This window comes from Aegilops tauschii, chromosome 4, assembly GCF_002575655.3.
Source record: "Aegilops tauschii subsp. strangulata cultivar AL8/78 chromosome 4, Aet v6.0, whole genome shotgun sequence".
Lineage (NCBI taxonomy): Eukaryota > Viridiplantae > Streptophyta > Magnoliopsida > Poales > Poaceae > Aegilops > Aegilops tauschii.
Window position 1 is genome coordinate 397,913,877 of NC_053038.3, and position 23,132 is coordinate 397,937,008.

General features: G+C 44.3%; 1 protein-coding gene and 1 non-coding gene across 2 annotated transcripts; both read left to right on the forward strand.

Moving 5' to 3' along the window:
• The first annotated feature begins 7,504 nt into the window (after positions 1–7,504).
• LOC109737364 (cyclin-J18-like) lies at positions 7,505–10,206 on the forward strand. Its single transcript, XM_020296511.4, has 9 exons — positions 7,505–7,597; positions 7,678–7,754; positions 7,840–7,957; positions 8,050–8,148; positions 8,227–8,244; positions 8,336–8,406; positions 8,973–9,099; positions 9,200–9,260; positions 9,570–10,206. The coding sequence occupies exons 1-9, from the start codon at positions 7,505–7,507 to the stop codon at positions 9,686–9,688; spliced, it is 783 nt and encodes a 260-aa protein (XP_020152100.2). The 3' UTR covers positions 9,689–10,206.
• A 1,713-nt stretch (positions 10,207–11,919) lies between these two features.
• TRNAV-AAC (transfer RNA valine (anticodon AAC)) lies at positions 11,920–11,993 on the forward strand. The gene has a single exon. It is a non-coding gene; the product is annotated as a tRNA-Val (tRNA).
• The last annotated feature ends 11,139 nt before the right edge of the window (positions 11,994–23,132 follow it).

Genomic DNA, 23,132 nt, shown 5'->3' on the forward strand with positions numbered 1-23,132 from the left:
AGAGGAGAATATCGATACGGCCGAACATTGGGAGGAGTGGCGCCGGGTTCCAAGTGTATAGCATGATCAAACGATCTATGTGGTGGTAGTGTGGTAGGTTCCTGAAATACATCAGCAAACTCCTCTAGTAGAGCTTGCAAAGATAGTGGCAGTGGCTTGGTGTTGTTTGTAACAGAATCTGCAGGCTGGATAACTGCCAAAGCCCAAACCTCATTGCCCTGAATCCACTTCGACAGTTGCTCTGCTCGTATTTCAGTCAGTGTTGGCTCCCCAGGTGCCCGTACCCCTTGCAACTGAATATTTGTCAGGCCATAGCGGAACTCCATGGTCTTCAGTCCCCAATGGCAATTCATGGGGCTGAATTGGGCCAGCCAATCAACTCCAAGGACAGCATCATATGCCCCTAAATCCAACAATCTCATATCAGTGCTGAAAGTATGTCCCTGACACCACCATTTCAATTGAGAGACCTGCTGTGTGGATTTCAGTGTTTCGCCATTAGCCACACGCACTGTCACCGGTTCTGCTTCCTGCACCGTGCAACCGGCTCGCGACGCAAACGTGGAATTCACGAATGTATGCGTGCTGCCAGAATCTACCAACAATAGCATTACCTGGTTGCCAACCAATGCTCGTAGCCTCATGGTACCTGACGATTCTGTTCCTGCTACCGCATGGACTGAAATTTGATAGCAAGCTGCAGCTTCTTCTGGATTGTCATCAAGCAACTCAAGCGCACGGATGGCATCATCAGACAAAAGTTCACCATGATCGCCCACTTCAATGGTTAGGAGCTGACCAACCCTGTTGCATTTATGTTCTCTGGAATACTTGTCACCGCACTTGAAACACAATCCATTGGCGCGTCTGAATTCACGCAGTTGCCGTTCGCGGCCAAAATCATCCGGGCCGCGCTTAGCACCATCGATGCGTGGCTGTACTGGTCCAGGAGCCATTGCAGGCACCGGCGGCGGAGGGATGGCGCGAGTATACACCGGTGGGCGACCCCGCGGCTTGCTGTGTTCAGATTCTTCCTCCTGAATCCGGGCAAGTGCCGCTGCTCTGGAAACTCTCGTCGGCGCGTGCTGGCGCACTCCTGTGCGGACCTCATCCCAGAGACCGATGATAAACTGAGAGACAAAAAATTTCTGATTCAAGGACGGATCCAGCGCAATGAGATGATACATAATAGCCTCAAACGAGAGCATGTACTCAGCGACAGTAGAAGTCTGCTTGAGGTGATGTAAACGATGCAGCAAGCCGTCAAACTCATCCTGCCCAAATTCAGTCTGCACTGCCTCCATGAATGAAAACCAATCACCCAGACCATGCAGACGCTTGTATGCCTGACACCATAGCGCGGCATGGCCGTCCATATACAACACAGCTGTAGAAACCCAGTGCTCTGGTGGCGTTTGATAGAGCTGAAAATAGGTGTGGCAGAGGTCAAACCAGAGGCGCGGGGCGTCGTCGCTGAACCGGGGAAAATCGTGCTTCGGCGGCTTGTGACGGTAGGTGTCGCGCGGGGACCGTGGTGGTGAGGCCTGGCGGTCCGGGTGTGCGTCGCGACGAACAGGCGGCGGTGGTGGCCGTGGTGGAACGTGGAGGAGTGGGGGTCCCTTGTTGACCAACACTGCCGCGGGGTGTGTGGTGGAGGACGAAGGAGCCGTCCGCACCGCCGCATCCATGGCCTGGGTACGCTTGACCGCATCCAACCCCTCGCCAAAATCGGCCACCTGAGTACTCAGCTGCTGGACTTCGGTCGACAGCGACGAAAATTTCGTCAGTAATTCCTCCAGAGTTTTCTGCACGCCCTCCATGGCTTGGAGCACGAACTTGGTCTGCGCAGACGGAGTCGAAGACGGTGCCGTCGCTGCCGCCCCAAATCAAGCCTACCCCGCTCAGGATTTTGCGTCGGATCGCCGGAGCAACCCAACACCTTTTGCGGTGGATTTTACGGCCGGATCGAGGGATTGAGGCGCAGTGGCGGATCGGAACCAGTCTCTGATACCAAGTTGTAACGACCCTCACGGATCGAACAGAGGGGAGGAGAGGAAATCAGAGAGGGGATGAGCTTGAGGAAGAAGAAAGGGGGAGGAACCGGAGAAAATAGATAGATGGAGAAATCTGAATATTCAATTACAAGACATGACCCAGTCTCTGTTGTCGCCCACACTTATAGCACTCTCTGGAACAGGCCCCACCTGACATAGACACTAACCTACCAAGGACTTTTCCATGCTCTCTGCCCGTGGGCCCCGATCTTCCTCCTCACGCGGCTGCACCTCTGGTGCCTTGCTGTCCGCATGCTCTCCTGCCTGATCGGGTGGAGAGTAGGGCGTGACACACACTGCTAGTCGCCTTCGCCAGGACCGCCTCTACAACACGCCTCCTGCCATGTGCACCACCTCACCGGGGACACCGCATCCGCCAGCACCCAGCGGCAGCAGGGCCAAGACAACTCCCCACCACGCCTAACAGCGGCCACAACCCGAATCTCGGCACCCAGATCCAGCCAGGGGACCCTGAGCCACAGGCTGCACCGACCGTCCAGGCAGCATCCCCGGCCACAGGCGGCCCACCACCACCGGCGCTGAGCGGGGACATCACCGAGCCTTCGCCACGCCGCGCCGCCAAGGGCACCAGCAGCCAGATCCGAGTAGACATTGAAGGAAGGGATAGGAGTTGCTAGCGCGGGAGTGCCCTAGCGCACCATGTGGCGCGCAAGCGTTGGGCACTTAGCCCATCAACTTTTTTATGGAGTTTTTCGGGTTTTTTCTTGGTTTTCTAGGTTCTTGTTTATTAGGAGTGCAAGGGCACAATGAGTGAAGTATAGTTGTATTTCTCGTGGGAAAGCATAATTTTATTTTCCCAAAACATGATGCACAGATGTACTTCTGTGTGAAGCACAGTTGTACCTCTTGCATGAAATTAAGCACCATACTTCCTGAAAAATTGAAGCACATGTGTGCTTTTGTGTAAATGCATCGTGCTTTACACGAAAGCAAACTTGTACTTCACTTTTTGAGTAAGCTGAGTTTGTGCTTTCACACGTGTGTGTGCTTCTCACGTTAAAGCATAAAATACGTTTCCACAAAAGTAAAGCAGAGTTAGCACAATTTTCAAGTAGGGATTAGTACAGTTTCAAAATAGTTTTGAAGCACAGATTTCTCAACAACAAAAAAATCATCAAAACCTATCAACATGAGCTCTAGTTTTGAAGATCTCACGCGAGAAACGTAACGGTGAAAACAATTCATGCTTAAGATGCATGGTTCGAGAGATAAATTGTTTTGGAAAATCAAACCTATTGAAAAAGCACAAACAAATCCACCCACCTCTCATGGGAATAAATCTCACCAAAAATCACTAATCTGATCACCACCGGAGGAGGTGCGATACAACTCCCCTGACATACTGTAGTGTGCAGTTGGGTCACTGACATATGGACCCACATGTCAGTGGCCTAACTGCACACTGTAGTACATCAGAGGATCCATGTCCAAGGGGGTGGGATTGAGCTTTGTAGTGGACACCCCTTAATTAGTGATTTTGTTATTTCAGTTGACTTCTTCGTTTTAAGTCAATTATGCTTTTTGTGCCTGATGTTTTCCATTATTATGAGCCTTGCAGGTTTGGTCACCTCACCTAGTATGTTCTCTGTGGCATAGTCTACATGACCGATTTCAGCTTAGGTAGATCCTATATGACGCCCGTGGGCGTCCAATCGTTGTTGTTTCACTCAAGCGAAGCGAGCGATTGAGGCGACGCGGGCCGGCCCACTTCGAGCGAGCACCCTGTTTTGGGAACCTTCTAGTAGGTTCCCTGGAACGTTTTTTTTCTTTTGCCGGTTTTTCTTTTTTCCTAGTTTCTTTTTCCTTTTTTGTTTATGTTTTTCCCAGTTTCTTTTCTTTCACTTTATCATTTTTCGTTTTTATTTTTATACTTTGTATCAAGAAATTGTTTTGAAATCCCAAATTTTGTTCTCTTTTTAAAATTTGATCGCAATTTAAATTGTTCAGCGTATATCACAAAATATTCAATGTGTGTTTAAATGTTTGTTCAGCATATATTACAAAATTGTTCAATGTGTAGTTAAAAATAGTTCATCATATATTACAAAAAAATCAATGTATATTTAAATTTTGTTCATTGTATATCACCAAAATTTTCAATGGGTTTTAAATATTGTTCAGCATATATCACAAAAATGTTCACTGTGTAGTTCAAAATTGTTCAGCGTATATTACAAAATGTTCAATGTATATTTGAAACTTTGTTCATCGTATGTATAAAAATTCAATAAATGTCTGGGTTTTCAAAATTTGTTCACATTTTCAATAATTCTTCATGTTTAAAAAAATCAGGTTTCAAAAGTTTGTTCGAGTTTCAAATTTGTTCAAGAAAACATTATTCATTTTTTTTAAGGATGATTAAAAAAGGGTCTGCTGTTGAACATAGTACTTTTAGTTTAGCGTTGTAATTTAAGAGAAACTCAGAGGCTACTAGCTGCAGCGGTTGGCGACGCGACTATCTAGGGTTAGGTTGCGGGTTTGAATCTATCTATCGCTGCAATTTTCGTGACATTTTTAACTGCGTTCGCTTGTCGCCTGGTAATGGGCCGGCCCGTTCCCGCGAATCCTTCATCGGAAGGTCTTCATTTTGACGCGCACGAGCGTCGAGCAGGAGCTCTCTTCAGCTTGGTCGTTCTTTCCATTTTCTTTAGGTGTGTTTGTGTGCGTGTAGTGGCGATGGGGTGTGCATGTGCGTAAAAGTGTGCATATGAGAAGGAAGACCAAACCATCGACATGAGATAATTTTTCTTTTACATGTCAATAGACATTAGAGTTTTCCTGATTGAACGCTGAGTATAACATGAACAAACACATGCAAATTCAGCGTCTTGGTTTGGGCTGCATGACGGCGGCGATGTCCCTTAGTAGGAATGTTGTCTCCCACGTTTTATCCCCGTCCCGATGGTTCGTCTAGCATCGTCGAAGGGCGTGTGGTGGTGTGTCTCCGTCGGATCTCGCGGGATTCAGTCAGTGCTGGTCTTCGGTGGATATGTTTGGACCCGGTCTTCGTTCGTCTTCATTTGAGTGTTTATAGGTTTGATCCTTCTGATCTATGGCTTTCTTCACCGGCGTTGGTTGTTGCTCTGGTCCGCTGGTCCTATGAGGCCTTAGCATGTCGACTTTCCGATTGTCTACTACAACAAGGTCTACTAGGCTTCGGTAAGGGAGGGGCGACGACGGCGGCCGGCTCGCTTTAGTGCTCGTAGTCGTCGCTAGGTAATTTTTATTACCTTTGTTGTTCTTTATACTGTCATGATTAAAGATAAATAGATTGGAAGTTTTTTTAAATAAAAAACATGCAAATTCTATATAATTTGTACGAAAATTATACGGTTGTCTAAAAAAGTTGGACTACCATACACATTGTTTTTCAATTGTAGTTGCGGTGTCCTATGAATTGTAGTTGCCGGCCACCCAGTCTTTCATGTGTCCTAGCCGCGACAAATACTCACACCATGTTTGAGTTCTTCTGGTCTTTCTTTCGTAATTAATGCCACCATTACTCCTGTCGAGGTCGTGGATAGGCATTGGCAGTGAGGTGCACTCAAGATGAAAGAACAATGCCTTGTCCATTGGAGGATTCTCAAGCAACTCCATAAACCTGGAAGAATCTAGAAGATTTTCGACGTCGATTCCCGATGACAACACCTTAGGGACAGGACGCCTCTGGCGAAAAGGGTGTTATCGACCAGTCTCACATGTCAATGCATGATGGAGACAAGGAAGACAATGGGCCTCAAAGGCCAGCGGCGGAGCTACAAGCACTGCCAAGGGGGTGTTGTCCCAAGCCGTAGGAATAATGTCTCCCACGTTTTATCCCCGTCCCGATGGTGCGTCTAGCATCGTCGGAGGGTGTGCGGAGGTGTGTCTTCGTCGGATCTCGCGGGATTCAATCGGTGCTGGTCTTCGGTGAATTGTTTGGATCCGGTCTTCGTTCGTCTTCGTTTGAGTGTTTACAGGTTTGATCCTTCTGATCTACGGCTTTCTTCACCAGCGATGGTTGTTGCTCTAGTGCATTGTTCCTATAGGGCCTTAGCACGACGACTTCCCAACTGTCTGCTACAGCAAGGTCTACCCGGCTCTGGTGAGGGAGGGGTGATGATGGCGGCGCGCCTTCAGCTCACTCCAGTGCTCGTCGCTAGGTGGTCGACGGACATGGTTGTAATTTTTATTACCTTTGTTATTCTTTGTACTGTCATGATTAAAGATAAATAGATTGGAAGTTTTTCGGAAAAAAAATGCAAATTCTATATACTTTGTACAAAAATTATACAGTTGTCTAAAAAAGTTGGACTACCATACGCTTTGTTTTTTAATTGTAGCTGCGGTGTCCTATGAATTGTAGTTGCCAGCCACCCAGTCTTTCATGTGTCCTAGCCGCGACAAATACTCACACCAGGTTCGAGTTCTTCTGGTCTTTCTTTCGTAATTAATGCCACCATTACTCCTCTCAAGGCTGTGGATAGGCATTGGCAGTGAGGTGCACTCAAGAAGAAAGAACAATGCCTTATTCATTGAAGGTGATTCTCAAGCAACTCGAGAAATCTGGAAGAATCTAAAAGATTTTCGACGTCGATTCCCGATGACAACATTTTAGGGACAACACGCCTCGAACGAAGAGGGTGTTATCGACCAGTCTCACATGTCGATGCACGAAGGGACAAGGAAGACAATGGGCCTCGAAAGCTAGTGGTAGAGCTACAAGCATTGCCAAGGGGGCGTTGTCCCTTCCTCCCCCCCCCCCCCGCCACGCACCCGCGGATATTTAGTGAAAGAAAGAAAAAGTAGAGGCTTCAAGAGTGCAGTCATTTGGCCCCACCAATGATGCATATTTTCTCTCTGCCTCCCACCTCCCACCCTCCCCTTGATTCTCTCTTAGCTGCGCCCCACTCGAGCTAAGAAGTGTAGCCATCAATTCATAGACCCTAGTGGGCCACCTACATGTTTCAACTCAAGAAAGAGAGCCATACAACATCAACCACTTAAAATGCCATTGGGCATCTCGGCTAGGATGAAACAAGGCAACAATGGCTTCGTGTGTATATTCCTCTTTATTCTTCCTCCTCAACACGTCACGTATGTGATACTACCTGGATGAAACCATGCGAACTTGTGATCGCAATTTGGTGTTGAAAGAGTTCCCAACACTACAGCCGTAAGTGAAATGAAAAGAATAGAAGAACTCAAAAAGATGTGCACACATCTCGAGATCATAGTCAATGTAACCATGTGTACAAGTAGTACAAAATCCATATTCATATCTTCATGTGATTTTTTAGAAGTTCTTACATATTTTCTTCTCCTGAAAAACAGAAGTGGAAGAGGGAGAAGTAAAAAAAAGAAGAAAAGTGGGAATGAACAGAAAGCAAACCGAAAAGGAAACCCGAAAAGAAAGGGGTTTGTCACCGCCCTCCCCGACTCGCGCCACCATGGAAATGGTGGAGGACGCGGCGGCGGCAAGCGGGTGGCCTGGTTCCTCCCGCCGCAGCCACCTCCTCCAGTTCCTCCTCCATGCCTCCAACGTAAGCATTCATCTCCCTCCGTTGCCCGAGACCCCGACCGAACTCAGTCTCACCTGCCGCCGTCCGTGATTTCCTTGTAGCGGCTCGACCTCCGGCCTATCGTCAAGTACTCCGTGCTCTCGTTCTTCGATGGGCGCTTCCTCCCCGCGCTTCCGAGGTGATGGCGGTCGATCTCCCACTCCCAGACCCAATTTCTGTTTTTGGCTGGGGCGATTTTTTTCTTCCTGACATGTTCGTGGCAGGAAGATGGGGTTCTGCGGCGCACGAAGTGGGCGGGCCGTCAGGTCGTGGCTGATCGAGCCCCTGAGGGACAGCAACCTGGAGCTCTTCGCGCTTGTCGCGGTGTGGATCGCCAGCAAGGTGATACCATGAGCATCTCAGCAAACTCTGTGTGCATGCCATGGCATGGGGGGAGCATCATTACCTTCCTTTTCGTGCCGTTTTCTGTTCAGATCCATGAGATGAGGCCACTGTCGGTGAAGAGCCTCAAGGCGCTCAGCGACCGCATCATCGCCGACCAGCATTTCACATGCCGTGATTTCGCCGATGCTGTGAGTTCATGGTGCATTGTTCTCTTTCATTTCGGTTCCTGATTATGCGGACTCAAGGTGTTTGTTGTAATGCCACAGGAGCTGGTGTTCATGGAGGTAAAGCCTCTGGGCTAGCGCTGGAATGTTTGCTTTGTATTGCTTTCGTCTTCCCACACTATGAAATTGTTGTTTTTTGAGTGGTCTGTAGGTAGTGGATTATAATGTTGGGTGTTCCAACATTGCTTTCATATACCTGGAGGAGCTTCTCATTCAGTTCAGGTTCATCAAATTGCTTAATTCATTCGCTAATTACCGACCAATACTACCAATACTCCACTTGTTAATACTTTCGTTAGGAGCAATTGTTATAGCCTTTAGAACCGCTATATACCTACTGAATTATACTAGTTAGTGGTGATTGGTGAACATGTATCATCTTGTAACTCTGAAGTTCTACACATCCATTTATATTGGGCTATGCTGCCTATGCATTATATGAGAAACAACAGTACTCCTACCACACACCAGGCAGGTGCAGTAATTAGTCACTAGAATTAGAATCTGTTGCATTCAGTTTCTCACTCCCCCCTGAGCAGTCCACTTGACTCTTTGTAAGTTTTTACTTGGTGCACAAACACAGTATCACACCACCATCTGTTTTACCAATCCCACGAAGTTACACTGCTAGTGCTTAGCACTACAATAATTTTGCTGATGTGTAGAAAGTATTAGACCATGAACATATGCTGCTCATATGTTCTTATGGTTCTGGATTTCTCAATACATGTGAAACGTAAGTATAGAATTTAAAATAACGTGCTGCTTATTTTCTTCTTCACTGACAGGGAAATATCAAAGTTGGGTGATCTTTTAAGTATGGATGTGTGCATGGAAATTTTGGATGTTCTTTACGAGACCGAAGATACCTCATGGCTTTTCGACTTTCCCTGTCCACTTGCTGCTTCAACTCTTGTATGCTCCTTGAATGTAGCATTCCCACTGACATTGAAAACATTCTAGATAGAGGTGTGACAATGTTGTGTCTAATATTGTCTCTCTCTATTCTCTTAAGGTTACTGCATATGTTATGTCAGTTCCTAAGCAGACATGGGAGTTTCCAATCCTTCCTTGGGGTAAGCCATTAGCAGCGTGCTTCACTTTATTTTTGCATGGTCCAACAAAGAACTTCCTTAACTTTCTTTGGTTTAGTCTATGTGATGCTTTATCTCTAGTGGAACCGTGAGCACTGAAATGTTTCTACTTTGTTCACTTAAGACTTGCTCTTCCCTGTGGTCATATACTAATGTATGAACAGCATGCCTTTAGATAGATTAGGCCTACATATGTAAGAATTGTGGTGCGTCTAGTGCACTGATTTGCTAAATCAGTAAGGTTATTCTGGCAATCAATACACACTTTCTAACAATATCTGCACTTTGCAGTCCGGTTTACCACGTCATATGCTGAAGAAGAGATCATGAAGATTGTTATGACAATTCTCATGCATGTACTCAAACCGGATGAAATCAAAGAGAAGAACAAGAGAGAGTTCAGTATATGAGGCTTACGCAAACTGCTGATGTGTAGAACAAAAGTAGTTGTGTCCAAATTTTACCAGTGGTAAGTACTAACACCGTCCAACCAAGTAACTGCGTAGAAGATAGTGCAGCTTGTTTGCATCCACAATGTGGGATTAAGATTTCCAAAATTGACTGATGAACCGTGGGCGCTAATTAAATCTCTAAAAGAAAGGTTGCTGAATGTATTGTTGCCACATGAGTACATGACAATTCAGCCGAGATGACTAAATCACTAATGCAGTGATGCTACATCTCTCCTTGAGTTTATCAACGGAATGATGTTCCCTCGCGTCCATGTGGCACTCACCAATTTCCTTTTCATTTGATGGTTATGGTGGCATCAGACTCTTGGATTCTGCTTTTGTCTTCCTGCAATTGTATAACATGACATGAAACGATTTTATTCAGCGTATCATGGCGAGCATGACCCGTCAACTCTTCATGAGTTTTGATGTGATATTCTCATATTGAAGATACTCCTTGTTCCATAATTGAAAGGAGAATGATTTGAAGACGTTCTTTTTTTCTATTATTGAAAGTCATTTTCCCATAATTGAAAGAAACTTCATATAATAGAAGAATGAAAAACAGTATATATGGCGTCCCAGGAGTAGGTACTCTGCAGGGGTGGGAGTGTTGCTACTTGCAACCGCCTCCACAAGCCATCAACTTTCTTTACATTTGATGGCTTTTGTCTTGGTGCAATTGCAAAATATGACACGAAACGACTTATTCAGCATATCATGACGAGCATGACCTCTCAACTCTTCATGGGAGTTGATAAAGAGTTGATGGGATATTCTCATATTGAAGATACTCCTTGTTCCATAATTGAAAGGGAAAAAGAGCTGAAGATATTCCCTTTTCCATAACTAAAACAAAGAAAGTACGTAAGTATATAGAATGAAAGATCATATTTATGGGGGCCCAGGAGTAGGTGCTCGGTAGGGGTAGGAGTGTTGCTACTTGCAACCGCTTCCGCAAGCCATTGAATTGAATTGAATGGACAGAAGTCAATATTCTCAAGCTGAAAGGAAAAAAAAAGGAAGCCGACATGCCCTCGGCTTGAGCTTTATTGATCATCATATCAGGCATCAAACAATTCCAATCATGTCTTCTGTCTCTCCGTACCGTATCAAATCAATAAACACGTACATTACTCTGAACATCTGTTGCGTAGTCAGTGTCCAAGCGTGCAACTTGCTATGCAACTGCGGTTGTTTAATGCGTCGGCACCAATCTTTGCAGCCTGCTCCATGCATGAATTGCATGTATGCAGCACTACTATCCAAGAACAAACAGAAACCAAGGCAAAATTTAAAATTGCCGCTACAAAATAATGCTAGTCCGTTGGTTACATGTCTCTTCCGGAACCTTTTCGTCGGTCGTTGGTTGGCCTCACAACTATTACTACATCAAATCGAACCGCATTTTTTGCCGTTTTGCCTAAAACTGGGATGAGATCATCACCAACCGGAGCACTTCGCCGGAGACGCTTCGACGGGACAGAAAAGGGGCCTCTGAACCGATGATGATTCCTGCCGTGAGACCGCGATGTGTCACCTCGAGAAATGGGAACCCGCCGGCTGCCGGCGGTTCGCCGTGACGGGCCACACGTGCGTGCTTTTCTTATACTACTGCTGCCCTGCCAATAACGTGCCTTGGGCACTTGATCTCCATGCCGAATTAGCCCAGCTACCAGTCAAACAGCAGGGTTTGGTTCTGTGCAGTGATGTTTGTCTGATGTAAACAGCATTTTCTTTTTATTACTAAAATAAACTGTAGTGTGCGCTTTGTTTTGAGGGAAGAGTAAACCATCGTGATCGACCTAGTTAGTAGCCTAGCCTTAGGATTTGACATGCTTTTATATGCCTAATGATAGACAGAATAAGCTCATGTTAGCTTGGAAGGTAGACTTAGTAAAGTGAAGTTGATCTCAGAATTGACTAGCCTTGTTTTAGCACCTCCACTAAATAAAGGAAAATGTCATTGACCCTACGTTTTTTGGTACGGGGTACTACAGAAGATGAGTATTACGGTTTGTGGTTTTCGATCACGGCCAGGGCCCAGGGGGTTATGCGCATCGCCCCCTGTGTGTGTATGCCTGCCTCGTTGCATGATCAGCCAGCCGGGGGATCTCTAGATGACGTCATAATCAGCCAACTAAATGTTTTCGTAATAAAAATATTAAGGTAGCAATAGAAATATATAAGGTGTCGTGGTGTAGTTGGTTAGCACATCAGTTTAACACGCTGAGGATCCCCGGTTCAAATCCGGGCGACGCCAAAGTTTTTTACATGGTATTTTCCTCTTTTTCGGGGGAATCTTCTTCTTCTTTTTTTGAAATGAATCTTCTATTATTTGATTTGCCTCTCTTTCTCTTATTGCCAACTGAGTTGTTAATTACCCAAAATAATTGAAAGGGTGTGTGTGTGTTTACCTGGTATTTTTTTCCAAATTTATTTACTCTTTGTTTTTTCTCTATATTTTGCCAACTGAGCTATTAATGATGGTGTTAATTTTTAACAAAAAATGATGGTGTTAATTATTTAATATAATTGAAAGAGCATGTTTTTCATGGTATATTGTAATTTTATTTACAGTCTGAGTTCCATTTGTTGTTGATGATGAAATTAGTTATCTAGATGCGCAAAAAAAGCATTTTACTTAGAGGGGGGGGGGGGGGGGATAGCTCTTAGTTCATTTACCGCTTTTTCCTCTTCCGTTGACTTGTCGCTCTTTTCGTGCTTCTCTTAAAGCAACTCTAGAGTGTCATATCTGTAGTTATTATAATGTACATGAACGGCGCTCCATATGCATTTGGAGGCTAATCAGATAATGTGCATGCTCATAGTAGTCAAATGCTAGCCTTAATTTTTTTCCTCATTCAAACACGTCGATTGTAAATTTAAAAGTTTAGCAAATTAAGTAAACATACACGTAGTTTTTGATAAGTTGCACGAATAAAAGCATGTAACTGGTACCCCGCAAAAAAAGCATTTAACTCGTGACATGTACAAATTACATGTTGTCGACGAGTGCAGCGTCCCCTTCTTCTCCTGCGTATCCATTATTCCCTCTCTGAGGTCCTTGTAGCATTCGATCGACATTCTTCATCCATAAAATGCCCATCACTAGATCTAAGGAGTCCAGATCCAATATGATGAACCGATTATCCTGACCTATCTGTTTAGTCTCGCCTGATACATGTGAATTTTTGGCGTAGTCACCTCCATCTCTTCATGATGCCATCAACTCTCTTGCATAGCATCCCATCTCACCACCCTCTTCTATTGTATCTTCTTCTCCTCCATCTCTATATTTTCTTGCTTACTCTTCTCCGCAAACTAGTTCCTTGTCCTTATCAACTCATCAACCTTTTTTACATCACCTCCACCTCAACTTCTCTCTTGAACTTCTCCTTTCCTCTCTTCCTCTCGTCGGGTCGACCCATGCTACACGCGGGAGTGGGACTGGGCACCCTTTCCCTTTCCTAGCCATCACCATCCTCATCTTCACTTTTGTATGATGAGTCCAAAATATATGTTGTTTTTACTTTTTGTTTTGTTCTTTAGTAGTAGGCTTTATCGGTTTTACTGAGTTCAGGCACCTCTATTGGCATGTTTTCATCAGGATGCCACCTATGGAATTGCTTTGGGGGTATAAGGAAAGAACTCCAAGATATGGTGATAAAATCACGTCAATTAATGTGATATAATATTCTTCATATAAAAATGCTAGAGTACCCTGACGGAAATATGCCCTAGAGGCAATAATGAAGTTGTCATTTATATTTCCTTATGTCATGATAAATATCTATTATTCATGCTAGAATTGTATTAACCGGAAACTTGATACATGTGTGAATACATAGACAAAACAAAGTGTCCCTGGTATGCCTCTACTAGACTAGCTCGTTAATCAAAGATGGTTAAGTTTCCTAACCATAGACATGTGTTGTCATTTGATTAACGGGATCACATCATTAGGAGAATGATGTGATGGACAAGACCCATCCGTTAGCTTAGCATAATGGTCGTTAAGTTTTATAGCTACTGCTTTCTTCATGACGTATACATGTTCCTTTGACTATGAGATTATGCAACTCCCGAATACCGAAGGAATACCTTGTGTGCTATCAAACATCACAACATAAAAGGGTGATTATAAAGATGCTCTACAGGTATCTCCGAAGGTGTTTTGTTGGGTTGGCATAGATTGAGATTAGGATTTGTCACTCTAAGTAACGGAGAGGTATCTCTAGGCCCTCTCGGTAATGCACATCATAATAAGCCTTGCAAGCAATGTGACGAATGAGTTAGTTACAGGATGATGCATTATGAAACGAGTAAAGAGACTTGACGATAACGAGATTGAACTAGGTATGAGGATACCGACGATCGAATCTCGGGCAAGTAACATGCCGATGACAAAGGGAATAACGTATGTTGTCATAATGGTTTGACCGATAAAGATCTTCGTAGAATATGTGGGATCCAATATGAGCATCCAGGTTCCGCTATTGGTTATTGACCGGAGAGGTGTCTCGGTCATGTCTACATAGTTCTCGAACCCGTAGGGTCCGCACGCTTAACGTTCGCTGACGATTTGTATTATGAGTTATGTGTTTTGGTGACCGAAGTTTGTTCAGAGTCCCGGATGAGATCACGTACATGACGAGGAGTCTCGAAATGGTCGAGAGGTAAAGATTGATATATTGGATGATGATATTCGGACACCAGAATGGTTTCGAAAAGGTTCAGATATATTTCGGAGTACCGAGGGGTTACCGAAACCCCCCGGGGAAGTATTAGGCCTACATGGGCCTTAGTGGAGAGAGAGGGGAGCCCGCAAGGGGTGGCGCGCGCCCCCTCCAAGGGAGTCCTAATAGGACAAGGAGGATGGGGCGCGGCCCTCTTTCCTTCTCCCTCTCCCTCTCCTTCTTTTTCCTCCTCCGATGAGAAAGGAAAGGGAGGGGGGCGAATCCTACTAGTAGTGGAGTCCTAGTAGGACTCCCCCCTTGGCGCGCCCCCGTGGTGGCCGGCCTCCTCCTCCCCTCCTTTATATACGGGGGCAGGGGGCACCCAAAGCACAACAGTTGTTCTCTTAACCGTGTGCGGTGCCCCCTCCACAGTTTACTCCTCCGGTTATAGCGTCGTAGTGCTTAGGCGAAGCCCTGCGCGGATCACATCACCATCACCGTCACCACGCCGTCGTGCTGACGAAACTCTCCCTCGACCCTCTACTGGATCAAGAGTTCGGGGACGTCATCGAGCTGAACGTGTGCTGAACTCGGAGGTGCCGTACGTTCGGTACTTGATCGGTTGGATCGCGAAGACGTTTGACTACATCAACCGCGTTAAACTAACGCTTCCGCTTTCGGTCTACGAGGGTACATGGACACACTCTCCCCCTCTCGTTGCTATGCATCTCCTAGATAGATCTTGCATGATCGTAGGAATTTTTTTGAAATTGCATGCTATGTTACCTAACAGTGGCATCAGAGCCAGGTCTATGCGTAGATGATATGCACGAGTAGAACACAAAGAGTTGTGGGCGATGATAGTCATACTACTTACCACCAACATCTTATTTTGATTCGGCGGTATTGTTGGATGAAGCGGCCCGACCAACCTTACATGACCGCGTTCATGAGACCGGTTCTACCGACGTGCTTTTGCACACAGGTGGCTGGCGGGTGTCTGTTTCTCCAACTTTAGTTGAATCGAATTTGACTACGGCCGGTCCTTGTTGAAGGTTAAAACAGCACACTTGACGATACATCGTTGTGGTTTTGATGCGTAGGTAAGAACGGTTCTTACTAGAAGCCCGTAGCAGCCACGTAAAACTTGCAACAACAAAGTAGAGGATGTCTAACTTGTTTTTGCAGGGCATGTTGTGATGTGATATGGTCAAGACATGATGTGATATACGTTGTTGTATGAGATGATCATGTTTTGTAAAAGTTATCGGCAACTGGCAGGAGCCTTATGGTTGTCTCTTTATTGTATGAGATGCACACGCCATGTAATTGCTTTACTTTATCACTATGCGTTAGAGATAGTTGTAGAAGCAATAGTTGACGAGACGACCACGACGCTACGATGGAGATCAAGGTGTCAAGCCGGTGACGATGGAGATCATGATGGTGCTTTGGAGATGGAGATCAAAGGCACAAGATGATGATGGCCATATCATGTCACATATTTTCATTGCATGTGATGTTTATCTTTTATGCATCTTATTTTGCTTAGTACGGCGGTAGCATTATAAGATGATCCCTTACTAAAATTTCAAGGTATAAGTGTTTTCCCTGAGTATGCACCGTTGTGACAGTTCGTCGTGCCGAGACACCACATGATGATCGGGTGTGATAAGCTCTACGTTCACATACAACGGGTGCAAGACAGTCTTGCACATGCGGAATACTCAGGTTAAACTTGACGAGCCTAGCATGTATAGACATGGCCTCGGAACACTAGAGACCGAAAGGTCGAGCGTGAATTGTATAGTAGATATGATCAACATAGAGATGTTCACCATTGAAAACTACTCCATCTCACGTGATGATCGGAAATGGTTTAGTTGATTTGGATCACGTGATCATTTAGATGACTCAAGGGATGTCTATCTAAGTGGGAGTTCTTAAGTAATATGATTAATTGAAGTTAATTTATCATGAACTTAGTCATGATAGTATTTGCATATCTATGTTGTAGATCAATAGATCGTGATATAGCTCCTATATTTTTTTTGATTTGTTCCTAGAGAAAAGTTGAAAGATGATAGTAGCAATGATGTAGACCGGGTCTGTGATCTGAGGATTATCCTCGTTGCTGCATAGAAGAATTATGTCCTTGATGCACCGCTAGGTGACAGACCTGTTGCAGGAGCTGATGCAGACGTTATGAACGTTTGACAAGCTCGGTATGATGACTACTTGATAGTTTAGTGCACCATACTTTACGGCTTAGAACCGGGACTTCAAAAACGTCTTGAACGCCACGGAGCATATGAGATGTTCCAAGAGTTGAAATTGGTATTTCAGACCCATGCCCATGTCAAGAGGTATGAGACCTCCGACAAGTACTTTGCCTACAAGATGGAGGAGAATGGCTCAGCCAGTGAGCATATACTCAGAATGTCTGGGTAGTACAATCGCTTGAATCAAGTGGGAGTTAATCTTCCAGATAATATAGTTATTGACAGAGTTCTCTAGTCACTATCACCAAGCTACTAGAACTTCATGATGAACTATAATATGCAAGGGGATGACAAAAACGATTCCCGAGCTCTTCGCGATGCTGAAATCGGCGAAGGTAGAAATCAAGAAAGAGCATCAAGTGTTGATGGTTGACAAGACCACTAGTTTCAAGTAAAAGGGAAAGGGAAAGAAAAGGGGACTTCAAGAAGAATGGCAAGCAAGTTGCCACTCCCGTGAAGAAGCCCAAAGCTGGACCCAAGCCTGAGACTGAGTGCTTATACTGCAAAGGAAATGCTCACTGGCAGTGGAACTGCCCCAAACATTTGGCGGATAAGAAGGATGGCAAAGTCAACAAAGGTATATTTGATATACAAATTATTGTGTACCTTACTAGTGTTCGTAGTAGCCCCTGGGTATTTGATACTAGCTCAGTTGCTAAGATTAGTAACTCGAAACAGGAGTTACAGAATGAACAAAGACTAGTTAAGGGCGAGGTGACGATGTGTGTTGGAAGTGATTCCAAGGTTGATAAGATCACCATCGCACACTCCCTCTACCTTCGGGATTAGTGTTGAACCTAAATAAATGTTATTTGGTGTTTGCGTTGAGCATGAATATGATTGGATCATGTTTATTGCAATACGGTTATTTATTTAAGTGAGAGAATAATTGTTATTCTATTTACATGAATAAAACCTTCAATGGTCATACACCCAATGTGAATGGTTTATTGAATCTCGATCATAGTGATACACATATTCATAATATTGATGCCAAAAAATGCAAAGTTGATAATGATAGTGCAACATATTTGTGGCACTGCCGTTTAGGTCATATTGGTATAAAGCGCATGAAGAAACTCCATATGGATGGATTTTTGGGATCACTTGAGATTATGAATCATTTGATACTTGCGAACCATGCCTCATGGGCAAGATGACTAAAACTGCGTTCTCCGGAACAATAGGAGCGAGCCAATGACTTATTGGAAATAATACATACCGATGTATGTGGTCCGATGAGTATTGAGGCTCGCAGCGGGTATCGTTATTTTCTGACCTTCACAGATGATTTGAGCAGATATGGGTATATCTACTTAATGAAACACAAGTCTGAAACATTTGAAAAGTACAAAGAATTTCAGAGTGAAGTGGCAAGAAAATAAAGTTTCTATGATATCATCGCGGAGGCGAATATTTGAGTTACGAGTTTGGCCTTCATTTAAAACAATGTGGAATAGTTTCACAACTCACGCCACCTGGAACCCCACAGCATAATGGTGTGTCTGAATGTCGTAATTGTACTTTATTAGATATGGTGCGATCTATGATGTCTCTTACCGATTTACCACTATCGTTTTGGGGTTATGCATTAGAGACAGCTGCATTCACTTTAAATAGGGCACCATCTAAATCCATTGAGACGACACCGTATGAACTATGGTTTGGCAAGAAACCTAAGCTGTCGTTTCTTAAAGTTTGGGGTTGCGATGCTTATGTGAAAAAGCTTCAACCTGATAAGCTCGAACCCAAATTGGAGAAGTGCGTCTTCATAGGGTACCCGAAAGAGACTGTTCGGTACACCTTCTATCACAGATCCGAAGGCATGATCTTTGTTGCTAAGAATGGATCCTTTCTAGAGAAGGAGTTTCTCTCAAAAGAAGTGAGTGGGAGGAAAGTAGAACTTGATGAGGTAATTGTACCTACTCTTGAATTGGAAAGTAGTTCATCACAGAAATCAGTTCCAGTGATGCCTGCACCAATTAGTGAGGAAGCTAATGATGATGATCATGAAACTTCAGATCAAGTTACTAGCGAACTTCGTAGGTCAACCAGAGCATGTTCCGCACCAGAGTGGTACGGTAATCTTGTTCTGGAAGTCATGTTACTAGACCATGACGAACCTACGAACTATGAGGAAGTGAAGATGAGTCCAGATTCTGATAAATGGCTTGAGGCCATGAAATCTAAGATAGGATCCATGTATGAGAACAAAGTGTGGACTTTGGTTGACTTGCCCAATGATCGGCAATCCATTGAGAATAAATGGATTTTCGAGAGGAAGACGGATGCTGATAGTAGTGTTACTATCTACAAAGCTCGAATTGTTGCAAAAGGTTTTCGACAAGTTCAAGGTGTTGACTACGATGAGATTTTCTCACTCCTATCGATGCTTAAGTCTGTCTGAATCATGTTAGCAATTGCTGCATTTTATGAAATCTGGCAAATGGATATCAAAACTACATTCCTTAATGGATTTATTAAATAAGAGTTGTATATGATGCAACAAGAAGTTTTTGTCAATCCTAAAGGTGCTAACAAAATGTGCAAGCTCCAGCGATCCATCTATGGACTGGTGCAAGCATCTCAGAGTTGGAATATATGCTTTGATGAATTGATCAAAGCATATAGTTTTATACAGACTTGCGGTGAAGCCTGTACTTACAAGAAAGTGAGTGGGAGCACTACAACCTTTCTGATAAGTATATGTGAATGACATATTGTTGATCAGAAATGATGTAGAATTTTCTGGAAAGCATAAAGGAGTGTTTGAAAGGAGTTTTTCAAAGAAAGACCTGGGTGAAGCTACTTACATATTGGGCATCAAGATCTATAGAGATAGATTAAGACGCTTGATAAGACTTTCTATAAGTACATACCTTGATAAGATTTTGAAGGAGTTTAAAATGGATCAGTCAAAGAAGGAGTTCTTGCCTGAGTTGTAAGGTATGAAGTTGAGTAAGACTCAAAACCCGACCACGGCAGAAGATAGAGAGAGAATGAAAGTCATTCCCTATGCCTTAACCATAGCTTCTACAAAGTATGTCATGCTGTGTAACAAACCTGTTGTGTACCTTGCCATGGATTTGGCAAGGGGGTACAATAGTGATCCAGGAGTAGATCACTAGACAGCGGTCAAAATTATCCTTAGAGGACTAAGGAAATATTTCTCGGTTATGGAGGTGATAAAGAGTTCGTCGTAAAGAGTTACGTCGATGCAAGCTTTGACACTGATCTAGATGACTCTAAGCCTCAATGTAGATACGTATTAAACGTGGGAGCAATTAGCTAGAGTAGCTCCATGCAGAGCATTGAAGACATAGAAATTTGCAGAATACATACAGATCTGAATGTGGCAGACCCGTTGACTAAACTTCTCTCACAAGCAAAACATGATCACACCTTAGTACTCTTTCGGTGTTAATCACATAAGCGATGTGAACTAGATTATTGACTCTAGTAAACCCTTTGGGTGTTGGTCACATGGCGATGTGAACTATGGGTGTTAATCACATAAAGATGTGAACTATTGGTGTTAAATCATGATACGTGTCCAACGTATCTATAATTTTTGATTGTTCCATGCTATTATATTATCTGTTTTGGATGTTTAATGGGCTATAATATGCTCTTTTATATTATTTTTGGGACTAACCTATTAACCAGAGGCCCAGTGCCAGTTTGTGTTTCTTGCCTATTTCAGTGTTTCGCAGAAAAGGAATATCAAACGGGATCCAAACAGAACGAAACCTCCGCGAGGATCTTTCTTGGAACAAACGCAATCTAGGAGACTTGGAGTGGAAGTCAGAGACGCAACGAGTCGGCCACGAGGCAGGAGGGCGCGCCCAGGGGGTAGGTGCGCCCCCCACCCTCGTGGGCCCCTCGTAGCTCCACCGACCTACTTATTTTGCCTATATATACTCTTATACCTTGAAAACATCTAGGGGAGCCACGAAACCACTTTTCCACCACCGCAACCTTCTGTACCCGTGAGATCCCATCTTGGGGCCTTTTCCGGCGATCTGCCGGAGGGGGATTCAATCACGGAGGGCTTCTACATCAACACCATAGCCTCTCTGATGACGTGTGAGTAGTTTACCACAGACCTTCGGGTCCATATTCATTAGCTAGATGGCTTCTTCTCTCTCTTTGGTTCTCAATACAAAGTTCTCCTCGATGTTCTTGGAGATCTATTCGATGTAATACTCTTTGCGGTGTGTTTGCCGAGATCCGATGAATTGTGGGTTTATGATCAAGATTATCTATGAACAATATTTGATTCTTCTATGAATTCTGGATAGCGGTCGATGTGTGGAGTAATAGTAGTAGATGCAGAATCGTTTCGGTCTACTTGACACGGACGTGATGCCTATGTTCATGATCATGCCTAGATATTCTCATAACTATGCGCTTTTCTATGAATTGCTCGACAGTAATTTGTTCACCCACCGTAATATATGCTATCATGAGAGAAGCCACTAGTGAAACCTATGGCCCCCGGGTTTACTTTACATCATGTAAGTTTCTGATCTATAATTCTAGTTTACTATTTATTTTGCAATCTTTACTTTTCAATCTATACAAAAAAAATACAAAAATTATTTATCTTATTATCTTTATCAGATCTCACTTTTGCAAGTGGCCGTGAAGGGATTGACAACCCCTTTATCGCGTTGGTTGCAAGGTTCTTGATTGTTTGTGCAGGTACTAGGCGATTTGCGTGTAGTCTCCTTCTGGATTGATACCTTGGTTCTCAAAAACTGAGGGAAATACTTACGCTGCTTTGCTGCATCACCCTTTCCTCTTCAAGGGAAAACCAATGCATGCTCAAGAGGTAGTAAACCACATGGCGATGCGAACTAGATTATTGACTCTAGTGCAAGTGGGAGACTGACGGAAATATGCCCTAGAGGCAATAATAAAGTTGTTATTTATATTTCCTTATGTCATGATAAATATCCATTATTCATGCTAGAATTGTATTAACCAAAAACTTGATACATGTGTGAATACATAGACAAAACAAAGTGTCCCTAGTATGCCTCTACTAGACTAGCTCGTTAATCAAAGATGGTTAAGTTTCCTAACCATAGACATGTGTTTTCATTTGATTAATGGGATCACATCATTAGGAGAATGATGTGATGGACAAGACCCATCCGTTAGCTTAGCATAATGATCTTTAAGTTTTATTGCTATTGCTTTCTTCATGACTTATACATGTTCCTTTGACTATGAGATTATGCAACTCCTGAATACTGGAGGAATAACTTGTGTGCTATCAAACGTCACAACGTAAAAGGGTGATTATAAAGATGCTCTACAGGTATCTCCGAAGGTGTTTTATTGGGTTGGCATAGATCGAGATTAGATTTGTCACTCCGAGTAACGGAGAGGTATCTCTGGGCCCTCTCGGTAATGCACATCATAATAAGCCTTGCAAGCAATGTGACTAATGAGTTAGTTACGGGATGATGCATTACGGAACGATTAAAGAGACTTGTCGGTAATGAGATTGAACTAGGTATGAGGATACAGACGATCGAATCTCGGGCAAGTAACATGCCGATGACAAAGGGAATAACATATGTTGTCATAATGGTTCGACCGATAAAGATCTTCGTAGAATATGTGGGAGACAATATGAGCATGCAGGTTCCGCTATTGGTTATTGGCCGGAGAGGTGTCTCGGTCATGTCTACATAGTTCTCGAATCCGTAGGGTCAGCACGCTTAACGTCCGATGACGATTTGTATTATGAGTTATGTGTTTTGGTGACCGAAGTTTGTTCGGAGTCCCGGATGAGATCACGGACATGATGAGGAGTCTCGAAATGGTCGAGAGGTAAAGATTGATATATTGGATGATGATTCGGACACCGGAATGGTTTCGGAAAGGTTCGGATATATTTCGGAGTACCGAGGGATTACCGAAACCCCCCGGGGAAGTATTGGGCCTACATGGGCCTTAGTGGAGAGAGAGGGGAGCCCGCAAGGGGTGGTGCGCGCCCCCCTCCAAGGGAGTCCGAATAGGACAAGGAAGAGGGGGCGCGGCCCCCTTTCCCTTTCCCTCTCCCTCTCCTTCTTTTTCCTCCTTCGATGAGAAAGGAAAATGGCGGGCGAATCCTACTAGGAGTGGAGTCCAAGTAGGACTCCCCCCCTTGGCGCGCCCCCTTGGTGGCCGGCCTCCTCCTCCCCTCCTTTATATACGGGGGCAGGGGGCACCCCAAAGTTGATGCTACGTTCCCTAACATACCCCAAAGTTTTTGAAATTGCATGCTACGTTCCCTAACATACCCGCATAGGAGGGCCTCCGCCGTCCATTACGCGGTGGCGTGCTGCGGGCACTACCTTGGGGCTCACTGTGTTGTCCGGTCTGCCTAGAAAGCGGTAGCTTGCCTTGAGGGTCCATGACGGGTGGGCCGTGGCCGTGGTTGGGGAC

Coding starts and splice junctions, on each gene's coding strand:
- LOC109737364 (XM_020296511.4), top strand. CDS start 7,505: ATGGAAATGGTGGAGGACGCGGCGGCGGCAAGCGGGTGGCCTGGTTCC. Junction 7,958..8,049: donor CGGTGTGGATCGCCAGCAAG/GTGATACCATGA, acceptor TTTTCTGTTCAG/ATCCATGAGATGAGGCCACT. Junction 9,100..9,199: donor CACTTGCTGCTTCAACTCTT/GTATGCTCCTTG, acceptor TATTCTCTTAAG/GTTACTGCATATGTTATGTC.